Here is a 13,870-nt window from a genome sequence, read left to right on the forward strand (position 1 = left end):
TCAGGAGAAGTTAGGGGAGAGACTAGGGCAGAACACAGCTAGGGGACTGTGGGAAATGGATGTTGGCTTCGTGTACGACAAGCAGAGTTTGCTGCTTAGCAAATGACCAAAAAAGCAAGAAAGTAAGGAAGACAAGCGTTGGGTGATTGTGGTACTGAAGAGAACACAAAATATGGGACAGGAAAATTCTAGAGCATGAAAAAGTCAGTTCTATAATTATGTATAAAAGTCTGCAACTAAAAAAATTTTGAACCTCCAGTCTCATTCCTACATTCTTGGCACAAATCACTCGTTATCTCAAAAAGTACTGGAAGGGGAAATATGAAAATTTCACTGCATGCCAAGAATAAGATTCAACACATGTGGAGCTAGAATAATAAAAACATCCTACGTTGTTTAGTTTTTATGTTCATTTAGTTACAAAATTAAGTGTTTAAGAAAAGTATCATAACATGACTGATAACACAATTGTCACAATAGTTTTAGTTCAGTACATCTAAAAAAGTACATCTATTAATTATGGAAAATTGGAAGTTCGTTTCTTAAAAACCTTCCAACATAATGGCACAAAGTTAGATAATTTTACAATGGGAACATAGGACAGACAATCACGTATTTCAGGTGAAACTACTTTTAAAAGGCGCATAAATCCATCCCATAAAGATAAATACAAAAATGACATCGCAAAACCACAGAAATCATGTAGTTCAATACAAGAGACAAAGCATACTGTTGGATAATACACATGAGCATATCCTCACATGAAGTAAGAGTTAACTTAGATTGTCCTCTAATTTGCAGAAATTAAATTTGTCCTTCATCTGCTCTCACTTTATTTTAATTTCATAATACTGCTTATGTTTCGAATAATAATTTTTCTGACAAAAGTCAACAAATAACTGGAGCTGTATAAAAAATTATCATGAAAAGAAAGATCTTTAATTGATTAGATAAAGTCCAGTGATGAGAAATAGTGGAAAAACATACATTTAAGGAAAATAATGTCGTGAGATTAATGTGAAAAGGATAAAGTACAAGGTGTTCCACAGTTTGCCCTCAAGCTTTACACATTGCAGTGTATCTGACTCACCATTCTCCATTGTTGCCACAACACATGCATTATCAGATTGTTTTGACAAATAATGGATTGTACATTTTGACACAGAGAGAATTTTGTGGTAAGATTTTCCTTGTGTGCACACTGTGCCACACTTAAGTTAAGACTCTAACTTCTGAAGGTATTAACCATGTTCTTGGTCAAGAGCTGGCCGACTGCTGTGGCTGATGTGTTGTGGTCTACCTTACTACTGGAGGAGTGACATCTCTTGGGGTGGCGACTATATTGGCTATTACAGGAAATGGGCGGTGGAGACAAATCTCATCTCCTCTACACACTGAGGTCAGAATTGTGGAACAGAAGGGGAAAAAAGTATAGCAGGTGCCTGATGAACTGTGGGATCCGATCACGGGGCACCACTAGTATTAGATACCAGTGTTGCAACAGAGAAAGAAAGGCTGATCAGATGCATGGATTGTGGCTGCATAAGTGGAGGTAAAGGACTTTAGTTTGCTATTCATTGTGAAACCAGTGCCAGCGTATCTTGATCCACACTTTGGATATCTCATGTATATTAATTGAACGTGGAGCACGAGTTTCCCAGCTTATATTGGCACTGGTGGAAGAAACGAAATCTTCCCTGGTACCACTACTGGGCGTATTCCTTGCAGGAGTGGTGATAAACAACACTTTTTCATGTATTTATCATGAATGTAAGGTGGCGTCCCTGTGGAGGTGTGCCACAACGGTCACTGTGACGCAGACAGTGAGGAACTACTTGCTGTTCATTGACGAAGGGCTAGCAGACGCAGCACCTGTCAGGATCACGGCTGTTCTTGCAGCCAGATTCCTGGACCTCGCTTTGCACTTGGCACCCTTTGGAATTCCAAGTATCCAGTTGACGTGGTCCGAGAAGAGGGTCCTCGCAGAGTTACTGCAGCAAGCACAGGTGCACCACCACGGCCGCCACCCTCAGGCGTCCTCGTAGAAGTCGCAGCCCTCGAGCACCGACGGTATGGAGGAGTGGTGGGGTGGCTTCTCGCCGGAGCTGGTCGGCGCCCCGAGAGACCGCCGCCCGTCTGACCCCAGGATGTAGTCGTACAGTGGCGACGTGCGGCCGGTGCCTACGGCGTCGTCGTACGTGGGCGAGGTGGGCGACTCGGGAGCGTCGCGGCGGCGGGCCGACGCCTTGCGCCCGGCGCCGACGGCGTCGTCGTAGACGGTGGGCGGGTGCGGCGACCGGAAGGAGGCCACGTACCGGGGTCCGGACGGCCTGCGCCTTTCCCAGGCCAGCGGCCCGGCCCAGCCCACCTCCTTCGGGTTCGCCACGGGCGGCGGCTCGTACATTCCCCCGTCGTCCTGCCGCAAGTGGTTCTCCTCTCTCCTGCAACAGTGGTACCCAAAACGTCACGAGGGCTAACGCGGGAGCCTCAACACTCTACACGAGTGACTCCCAACCTTTCTTAGACCATTACCCCTGGCCGGCCATGGTGGCCGAGTGGTTCTAGGCGCTTCAGTCTGGAACCGCGCGACTGCTACGGTCGCAGGTTCGAATCCTGCCTCGGACGTGGATGTGTGTCATGTCCTTAGGTTAGTTAGGTTTAAGTAGCTATAAGTCTAGGGGACTGACGACCTCAGGTGTTAAGTACCACAGTGCTCAGAGCCATTTGAACCTTTTTTTGAACCATTACCCTGAGTGCAGTCAGACAGTAGCTAGTACCCCCACCCTGCCCCTCCTGCCATCTGTTGCCCTCCCCCATCCTCTCCCCCTGAGCCGTGGAACACGTATTATGTTCGAGTATAATGACTTTTCTGGAGACTAGAAATCTACTCTGTAGGAATCAGCATGGATTTCGAAAAAGACGGTCGTGTGAAACCCAGTTCGCGCTATTCGTCCACGAGTCTCAGAGGGCCATAGACACGCGTTCCCAGGTAGATGCCCTGTTTCTTGACTTCCGCAAGGCGTTCGATACAGTTCCCCACAGTCGTTTGATGAACAAAGTAAGAACATATGGACTATCAGACCAATTGTGTGATTGGATTGAAGAGTTCCTAGATAACAGAACGCAGCATGTCATTCTCAATGGAGAGAAGTCTTCCGAAGTGAGAGTGATTTCAGGTGTGCCGCAGGGGAGTGCCATAGGACCGTTGCTATTCACAATATACATAAATGACCTTGTGGATGATATCGGAAGTTCACTGAGGCTTTTTGCAGATGATGCTGTGGTGTATCGAGAGGTTGTAACAATGGAAAATTGTACTGAAATGCAGGAGGATCTACAGGGAATTAACGCATGGTGCAGGGAATGGCAATTGAATCTCAATGTAGACAAGTGTAATGTGCTGCGAATACATAGAAAGATAGATCCCTTAGCTACAAAATAGCAGGTTAGCAACTGGAAGCAGTTAATTCCATAAATTATCTGGGAGTACGCATTAGGAGTGATTTAAAATGGAATGATCATATAAAGTTGATCGTCGGTAAAGCAGATGCCAGACTGAGATTCATTGGAAGAATCCTAAGGAAATGCAATCCGAAAACAAAGGAAGTAGGTTACAGTACGCTTGTTCGCCCACTGCTTGAATACTGCTCAGCAGTGTGGGATCCGTACCAGATAGGGTTGATAGAAGAGATAGAGAGGATCTACATCTACATCTACATCTACATTGATACTCCGCAAGCCACCCAACGGTGTGTGGCGGAGGGCACTTTACGTGCCACTGTCATTACCTCCCTTTCCTGTTCCAGTCGCGTATGGTTCGCGGGAAGAACGACTGTCTGAAAGCCTCCGTGCGCGCTCTAATCTCTCTAATTTTACATTCGTGATCTCCTCGGGAGGTATAAGTAGGGGGAAGCAATATATTCGATACCTCATCCAGAAACGCACCCTCTCGAAACCTGGCGAGCAAGCTACACCGCGATGCAGAGCGCCTCTCTTGCAGAGTCTGCCACTTGAGTTTATTAAACATCTCCGTAACGCTATCACGGTTACCAAATAACCCGGTGACGAAACGCGCCGCTCTTCTTTGGATCTTCTCTGTCTCCTCCGTCAACCCGACCTGGTACGGATCCCACACTGATGAGCAATACTCAAGTATAGGTCGAACGAGTGTTTTATAAGCCACCTCCTTTGTTGATGGACTACATTTTCTAAGCACTCTCCCAATGAATCTCAACCTGGTACCCGCCTTACCAACAATTAATTTTATATGATCATTCCACTTCAAATCGTTCCGTACGCATACTCCCAGATATTTTACAGAAGTAACTGCTACCAGTGTTTGTTCCGCTATCATATAATCATACAATAAAGGATCCTTCTTTCTATGTATTCGCAATACATCACATTTGTCTATGTTAAGGGTCAGTTGCCACTCCCTGCACCAAGTGCCTATCCGCTGCAGATCTTCCTGTATTTCGCTACAATTTTCTAATGCAGCAACTTCTCTGTATACTACAGCATCATCCGCGAAAAGCCGCATGGAACTTCCGACACTATCTACTAAGTCATTTATATATATTGTGAAAAGCAATGGTCCCATAACACTCCCCTGTGGCACGCCAGAGGTTACTTTAACGTCTGTAGACGTCTCTCCATTGATAACAACATGCTGTGTTCTGTTTGCTAAAAACTCTTCAATCCAGCCACACAGCTGATCTGATATTCCGTAGGCTCTTACCTTGTTTATCAGGCGACAGTGCGGAACTGCATCGAACGCCTTCCGGAAGTCAAGAAAAATAGCATCTACCTGGGAGCCTGTATCTAATATTTTCTGGGTCTCATGAACAAATAAGGCGAGTTGGGTCTCACACGATCGCTGTTTCCGGAATCCATGTTGATTCCTACATAGTAGATTCTGGATTTCCAGAAATGACATGATACGCGAACAAAAAACATGTTCTAAAATTCTACAAGAGATCGACGTAAGAGATATAGGTCTATAGTTTTGCGCATCTGCTCGACGACCCTTCTTGAAGACTGGGACTATCTGTGCTCTTTTCCAATCATTTGGAACCCTCCGTTCCTCTAGAGACTTTCGGTACACGGCTGTTAGAAGGGGGGCAAGTTCTTTCGCGTACTCTGTGTAGAATCGAATTGGTATCCCGTCAGGTCCAGTGGACTTTCCTCTATTGAGTGATTCCAGTTGCTTTTCTATTCCTTGGACACTTATTTCGATGTCAGCCATTTTTTCGTTTGTGCGAGGATTTAGAGAAGGAACTGCAGTGCGATCTTCCTCTGTGAAACAGCTTTGGAAAAAGGTGTTTAGTATTTCAGCTTTACGCGTGTCATCCTCTGTTTCAATCCCATCATCATCCCGTAGTGTCTGGATATGCTGTTTCGAGCCACTTACTGATTTAACGTAAGACCAGAACTTCCTAGGATTTTCTGTCAAGTCGGTACATAGAATTTTACTTTCGAATTCAATGAACGCTTCACGCATAGCCCTCCTTACGCTAACTTTGACATCGTTTAGCTTCTGTTTGTCTGAGAGGTTTTGGCTGCGTTTAAACTTGGAGTGGAGCTCTCTTTGCTTTCGCAGTAGTTTCCTAACTTTGTTGTTGTACCCACGGTGGGTTTTTCCCGTCCCTCACAGTTTTACTCGGCATGTACCTGTCTAAAACGCATTTTACGATTGCCTTGAACTTTTTCCATAAACACTCAACATTGTCAGTGTCGGAACAGAAATTTTCGTTTTGATCTGTTAGGTAGTCTGAAATCTGCCTGCTATTACTCTTGCTAAACAGATAAACCTTCCTCCCTTTTTTTATATTCCTATTAACTTCCATATTCAGGGATGCTGCAACGGCCTTATGATCACTGATTCCCTGTTCTGTACATACAGAGTCGAAAAGTTCGGGTCTGTTTGTTATCAGTAGGTCCAAGATGTTATCTCCACGAGTCGGTTCTCTGTTTAATTGCTCGAGGTAATTTTCGGATAGTGCACTCAGTATAATGTCACTCGATGCTCTGTCCCTACCACCCGTCCTAAACATCTGAGTGTCCCAGTCTATATCTGGTAAATTGAAATCTCCACCTAAGACTATAACATGCTGAGAAAATTTATGTGAAATGTATTCCAAATTTTCTCTCAGTTGTTCTGCCACTAATGCTGCTGAGTCGGGAGGTCGGTAAAAGGAGCCAATTATTAACCTAATTCGGTTGTTTAGTGTAACCTCCACCCATAATAATTCACAGGAACTATCCACTTCTACTTCACTACAGGATAAACTACTACTAACAGCGACGAGCACTCCACCACCGGTTGCATGCAATCTATCCTTTCTAAACACCGTCTGTACCTTTGTAAAAATTTCGGCAGAATTTATCTCTGGCTTAAGCCAGCTATCTGTACCTATAACGATTTCAGCTTCGGTGCTTTCTATCAGCGCTTGAAGTTTCGGTACTTTACCAACGCAGCTTCGACAGTTGACAATTACAATACCGATTGCTGCTTGGTCCCCGCATGTCCTGACTTTGCCCCGCACCCGTTGAGGCTGTTGCCCTTTCTGTACTTGCCCAAGGCCATCTAACCTAAAAAACCGCCCAGCCCACGCCACACAACCCCTGCTACCCGTGTAGCCGCTTGTTGCGTGTAGTGGACTCCTGACCTATCCAGCGGAACCCGAAACCCCACCACCCTATGGCGCAAGTCGAGGAATCTGCAGCCCACACGGTCGCAGAACCGTCTCAGCCTCTTATTCAGACCCTCCACTCGGCTCTGTACCAAAGGTCCGCAGTCAGTCCTGTCGACGATGCTGCAGATGGTGAGCTCTGCTTTCATCCCGCTAGCAAGACTGGCAGTCTTCACCAAATCAGATAGCCGCCGGAAGCCAGAGAGGATTTCCTCTGATCCATAGCGACACACATCATTGGTGCCGACATGAGCGACCACCTGCAGATGGGTGCACCCTGTACCCTTCATGGCATCCGGAAGGACCCTTTCCACATCTGGAATGACTCCCCCCGGTATGCACACGGAGTGCACATTGGTTTTCTTCCCCTCTCTTGCTGCCATTTCCCTAAGGGGCCCCATTGCGCGCCTGACGTTGGAGCTCCCAACTACCAGTAAGCCCACCCTCTGCGACTGCCCGGATCTTGCAGACTGAGGGGCAACCTCTGGAACAGGACAAGCAGCCATGTCAGGCCGAAGATCAGTATCAGCCTGAGACAGAGCCTGAAACCGGTTCGTCAGACAAACTGGAGAGGCTTTCCGTTCAGCCCTCCGGAATGTCTTTCGCCCCCTGCCACACCTTGAAACGACCTCCCACTCTACCACAGGTGAGGGATCACCCTCAATGCGGGCAGTATCCCGGGCAACCACAGTCGTAGTCCGATCAGGGGATGCGTGGGACGAGCTGGCCGTCCCCGACAAACCCCCATCCGGACCCCCACAGTGATGCCCATTGGCAACAGCCTCAAGCTGTGTGACCGAAGCCAACACTGCCTGAAGCTGGGAGCGAAGGGATGCCAACTCAGCCTGCATCCGAACACAGCAGTTGCAGTCCCTATCCATGCTAAAAACTGTTTTGCAAAGAACGTCTGAACTAATCTACAGAGAGCGCAAACAAATCGACAAAATTTAAACGGTTATTAAAATACAAGATTGCCTAGTAAATGCAGTAATGCTGCTACTTGCGCACTGCTGACACTGCTCGGCGGCGGAAGGAGACTAAGCGAAATTACACTATTCAGGTACTAAAACACGATGCTACACTCTCAAATACTATAATACGCCCGAAATTTATGAATTAAACAATGCAAGAACCAAAAACACGCAAAGAAATTAAGAATTAAACTATGTAACAAATGAGTGAGCTAGGAGTATACGACTTGCTGCTCAGCTGCTTATCCAACGGCGGCAGGGAGCACACCAACGGAGAGCAGCGCGCTTTGTTACAGGATCTTTTTGTAATCGCGAAAGCGTTACGGGGATGATAGATAAACTCCAGTGGAAGACTCTGCAGGAGAGACGCTCAGTAGCTCGGTACGGGCTTTTGTTAAAGTTTCGAGAGCATAATACCTTCACCGAAGAGTCAAGCAGTATATTGCTCCCTCCTACGTATATCTCGCGAAGAGACCATGAGGATAAAATCAGAGAGATTAGAGCCCACACAGAGGCATACCGACAATCCTTCTTTCCACGAGCAATACGAGACTGGAATAGAAGGGAGAACCGATAGAGGTACTCAGGGTACCATCCGCCACACACCGTGAGGTGGCTTACGGAGTATGGATGTAGATGTAGATGTAGATTTATCGAACGTACCGCGTATAATATTATCGCTGTATCGCGGAGGAAAGAGAGAAGTGGCGCCCCCTAGTGGGGGAAGTCGGCGAGGCACCTGTGACAGTCGAGTAGTTGGATTTTGGAGGGCAAGGAGAAACAGTGAGTAGGCAGTAGTGCGCGGAGCGTGAAGCCGTGTCTGCCGACGCCGTGTGTGGTGCTAAGAGGAAAGTTTGCTACGTTACCTGATAGTGTTTGGGCTTTTGCGGGGGACTTGGTGGGTAGAGGCGCCGATGCTGTCGGGAACATGCTGCTTCCTTGTTTATGATGGATTTACCGTTTGCTTCTAGTGACTACATTCTCGTCTCTTTGGCTCTGTGACTGATGTAATGCCATTGCGAGCACAGGTGGTTTGGATGTAAGCAGCATTTTGTTCTCAGTGTCCATCGTTCTGGCGATTACTGAGTGTGCTTGCCGTTGTGGTGTATTTATTGAGCAGTGTGCTTTGGACGCTTGACCTTACTGTTAGGAGTCCATTGCGTAAGGCCGCGTTTATCCTGTGAGGACTTGTGTTCTGCATTTAAAAACTTAGTTGTTGTCAGTCACTGAATTGCTCAAATGCATTCATACTTCTCTGCATAAGTGTTATTGTTTTACGCCCCTCTGAATGGGAAAATGATAAAGGGCCTTACTATTACTGACCTTCTTGTGTGCCACTGACTTGGTTGTGTTTTTCAGCCACGTAATTTGTGCGTTTATTGTAACGAACCGATGTCTGTTTCTGATTAATGTTTCCGTGTGACACTGAGTGTTAATCTTGTAACGAACACAGTTTTAGATATTTTAATCAGTGTGTTGCAGGGCATATCATATTTGTGCCTCTCAAATGGAGAGCGGAGGCGGTTTATTGGCCATGACGATGTGTTGGTAGATCCATTTCACGAGTCCAGGCCAGTCACCCGGCGATTTAGAAGTTGTATGTTGTCTTAAGTTAATACTCCTTATTTTAAGCGTAGTGCGCTCATGCAGGAAGTTTATGTGGTTTTGCGCAGATTGCGCAGTATGTTTAGACGACTGAATTCAGTGTGTTAAGTTAGTACTCCTTATCTTAACCCTAGTGTGCTCACGCACAGGAAGTTTATGTGGTTTTGCGCAGATTGCGCGGTATGTTTGGATGACTCTGAATTCACTGTGTTAAGTGGTGTCCTCTGAGGTGCTGGAAGTAGTGGATAGACAGCTCTTTTGGACACGTTGTATATGCAAATAATTTATGTCCTTATTTCGTTGGTGAGTTGCTTGCCCTTTGTATCACAGGTGGTGCTAATTTTATTAATTTCGCCACCGGTCTTAGCAGAGGCTGCGGGAGGAACCGACCCAGTGTGGCAAGCAGTTAGGTAGTCGCGCCCGCCCACCGTAGCGGGCGTTGTTTACTATCCCGACGCCTTCCAGTACTTGGTGGCGGGAGCGTGTTGACTGGTTTCTTACGGCTTGCAGTCTGGGAAACCGTGCCTTTGGTGTACACGTGGAAGACTTATGTTTTGCTTCCAGTACCTCGGATTGGCTCTATGTGGGTAATGAGAACGACTTATGTTGTTGGTGGCTCAGGCCGAAAATGGTTCATTTGCTAAACAGAAGGTGTATATGCATTTCTTTCCCATAATTCTGTAAACATGTTTAGGTGGTTGTGTTTTTTTTCAGTCAATTGAATTTTTGTTCAGAGGTTACTATGTATGGCCATTAACTTATGCAGACATTTAATAGCAAGGAAGTGTATTGAATTCTGGTTTTAAGTTGTGTTGATTACGTGGGGAAATTGCCTTGAACAGACATTTAATTAATTAGTAAACAACTGAATGCTATTTGTGAGTTGAAGATTATTGTGTTCCTAAACATATTAACGATTATTTTTAGTAGTTCACTTATGCAGTTAGGCGATTTACAAGCCTGTTGTGTTGTTTCCTTTTAAAAGTATTATCAATGTTATTAATAAACAAGTATGTTGTAAAAAAAAGTGAATGAAGTGCCTCAAGTCCCTTTGGTCCACACCTTCTGTCGTTCACCCTTGGGTGGTATTAACAAACCGTGAAAGCCCATTTCACCCCCCCCCCCCCCCCACGTCCACCACATTATCATTAAGTTTAGCACCTAACTAAAATGTAGAAAGAAAGCCTTTCCTTGGAACACTTTATTTTTAAAATGATCAAGGATGAATGATATTTACACTGCACTGTCAAATAGTTTGGATAAAGCTGTCAATCATATAAGGAGTGACCATTGTATCAGGATGTTTTTATAGACCACCAGCATCCGCAACAGACGTCGCAGGACGTTTCAGGGAAAGTCTTGAGTACATAGGAAATAAATATCCAAATTATCCATTAGTTATCGATGGAGACTTTAATCTGGCATCCATTGATTGGGAAAATTACACGTTTATCACAGAGGTCAGAAGAAAGACTAGTGTGAAGTTATTCTAGAAGCGCTCTCAACATACAGCCTTGAGCAATTGGTTAGAAAACAAACTCGAAATGGGAACATAATAGATATCTTGTCTTGGCGACAAACAGATCTGATCCTTTTGAGGAAGTTAATGTAGAAGAAGGGACTAGCGACCATAATGTCGTTGTGGCTTCTATGTCAGTGGAAGATGCAAAAAAAAAAAAAAAAAAAAAAAGGAAACAGCGTAGAGTTATCTTGTTTGGGAAAGCAAATAAAAGTGTCATTAATGAATATCTTCATAGTCAGCTCCAAGCATTCACCGCAGGACACACATAGAGCATCTTTGGTCGGAATTTAAAGGTATTGTCGACCATGTGCAAGAGAAATATGTGCCTAGAAAAAATATAGGGGAGGGAAATGATCCACCTTGGTTCCATAAACAAATTAGGAAGTTGCTGACAAAGCAGAGAATATTGCACAGTCGTTTTAAACGTAGTCACTGGCCCGCTGACAAACAAAATTATGCGAAATGAAAGCAGCTGTCAGAAGGACAATGAAAGATTCTTTTAACAAATTTGAAAGCAATATTTTATCTGCAGATTCTAAAAATAGCCCCAAAAAATTTGGTCGTAAGTAAAATCTATGAACGCTACAAATAATTCAATATCTTCTCTTGCTGACAGTACGGGTAATATAACGAATGATGATAGACAGAAGGCCGAAATTCTGAATCTGGCTTTCAAAAACTCGTTTATGGTAGAGGACTGCAGCACCATTCCCCCTTTCAATTATCGAACAAACGCAAGGCTGGCTGACATAGTGTTTATTGTATCTGGGATTGTAAAACAGTTATGATCCTTAGACGCCAGGAAAGCATCTGGACCAGACGGTATCCCCGTAAGATTTTATGTTGACTATGCTACAAATACAGTACCATTCTTATCCCTCATCTATCTGAGATCATTGGAACAGCGGAAACTTCAACGGGACTGGAAGAAGGCCCAGGTCATAGGAATCTATAAATAGTGTAGGAAATCGGATGCACATAATTACCGGCCAGTTTCACTGACATCGATTTGTTGTGGAATCATGGGACGTATTTTGTGTTCAGACATAATGACTTTTCGAGACTCTGGGAATGGTTGGTTCTGAGCACTATGGGACTTAACAGCTGTGGTCATCAGTCCCCTAGAACTTAGAACTACTTAAACCTAACTAACCTAAGGACATCACACACATCCATGCCCGAGGCAGGATTCGAACCTGCGACCGTAGCAGTCGCGCGGTTCCGGACTGCGCGCCTAGAACCGCGAGACCACCGCGGCCGGCAGACTCTGGGAAGCTCATCTGTAGAAACCAGCGCTGTTTTAGGAAACAGCAGTCGTGTGAGACACAGCTGGCCCTCTTTGTGCATGATATATAACAGGCTCTAGATACCGGCTCCCAGGTTGATTCCATAATCCTCGACTTTCGAAAGGCGTTCGACTCATTTCCGCACTGTCGCTTGCTCCAAAAAGTGTGTGCTTATGGTCTATCCGATGACATATGGCGTTAGATAGAAAGTTTTCTGACAGAGAGCAGTATGTCGTCCTGAACGGGGAGACTTCAATAGAAACAAGCGTAACACGAGGTGTACCCGGGGCAGCGTAATAGGTCCTCTGCTTTTTACGATCTACATAAACGATCTGGTTGATGGTATTGACAGTGGCATTAGACTGTTTGCTGATGATGCTCTAGTCTACGGGAAAGTAGTATCACACGAAAGCTGTGAACAAATCGGTGAGGATTTGCAGAAAATAAATGTATGGTGTAATGACTGGCAGTTATCTCTCAATATTAATAAGTGTAACCTACTGCGTATAACAAAGCGAAAATCCCCATTAATGTAAGAGTGCAAATTAAATGCCCAGTCTTTGTAAGTGGTAACATCCGTCAAGTATCTAAGTGTGACTATTCGAAATGATCTCAAATGGAACGATGAGATTAGACAAGTAGCGGGTAAGGCGAATTCTAGATTGCGGTTTATTGGTAGAATCCTGAAGCGATGCAATCCTTCAACAAAGGAAGTTACTTACAATACGTTAGTTCGTCCAGTCTTAGAGTATAGTTTGTCTGTATGGGACCCTTACCAGTTGGTCTGATTCAAGAGATTGAGAAGGTCCAAAATGAGCGGCAAGATTCGTGACTGGTACATTTAGCCATCGAGAGAGCGTTACAAATCTCGTAGAAAGTTTGAAGTGGGACACACTTGCAATAGACGAAGCGCTAAGCGGAAGGGGCTGCTCACAAAATTCCAAAATCCGATCTTCGCCGAGGATGTCGAGCATATAGTATTACCACCAACTTTCAAATCACGCCATGATCACCATTCAAAGATAAGCGAAAGTAGAGCTCGTACTGAGGTCTTCAGACAGTCGTTTTCCCTCGCGCGACCCGCGAGTGGAACACAGGGGGGCGGATATGACCTTGGCGCGAATAGTACCCTTCGAGACACACCGCTTGGTGGCTAGCGAAGTTTATATGTAGATGTAGATGAGCCAAAGAAACTGGTACACCTGCCTAATATCGACTAGCCCACCCCCCAATCTCCCCCCCCCCCCCCCCCCGCACACAGAAGTTTGGCAATACGACATGGCACGGATTAGACTAATGTCCACAAGTCCGTAAGAGTACAAGGGGGCAGAGACCTCTTCTGAAAAGCTCGTTGCAAGGCATCCCAGATTCGCTCAGAATGTCATTGTTTAGGGAGTCTGGTGGCCAGCGGAAGTGTTTAAACTCAAGAGTGTTCCTGGAGCAATTCTGGATGTGTGGGGTGTCGCATTGTCCTGCTGGAATTGCCCAAGTCCATCGGAATGCACAATGGACATGAATGGATGCAGATGATCAGACAGGATGCTTACGTGGGTGTTACCTGTCAGAGTCGTACCAAGATGTATCAGGGATCTCATATCACTCCAACTGCACATTCCCCACACCATTACAGAGCCTCCACCAGCTAGAACAGTCCCCTGCTGACATGCAGGATCCATGGATTCATGAGGTTGTCTCCATACCCGTACACGCCCATCCGCTCGATAAAATTTGAAACGAGACTCGTGCGACCAGGCAACTTGTTTCCAGTCATCAACAGTCCAATGTCGTGCAGTC

At 45.5% G+C, this 13,870-nt stretch overlaps 1 protein-coding gene across 1 annotated transcript in view; it reads right to left on the reverse strand.

Moving 5' to 3' along the window:
* Positions 1-398: 398 nt before the first annotated feature.
* Positions 399-13,870, reverse strand: part of LOC124606470 — a 140,752-nt gene continuing 127,280 nt past the window's right edge. The window contains exon 6 of the mRNA XM_047138451.1: positions 399-2,441. Within this exon, the coding sequence (XP_046994407.1) occupies positions 2,030-2,441 (412 nt within the window). The 3' untranslated portion in view covers positions 399-2,029. The remainder of the gene's footprint in view (positions 2,442-13,870) is intronic.

This window comes from Schistocerca americana, chromosome 3, assembly GCF_021461395.2.
Source record: "Schistocerca americana isolate TAMUIC-IGC-003095 chromosome 3, iqSchAmer2.1, whole genome shotgun sequence".
Lineage (NCBI taxonomy): Eukaryota > Metazoa > Arthropoda > Insecta > Orthoptera > Acrididae > Schistocerca > Schistocerca americana.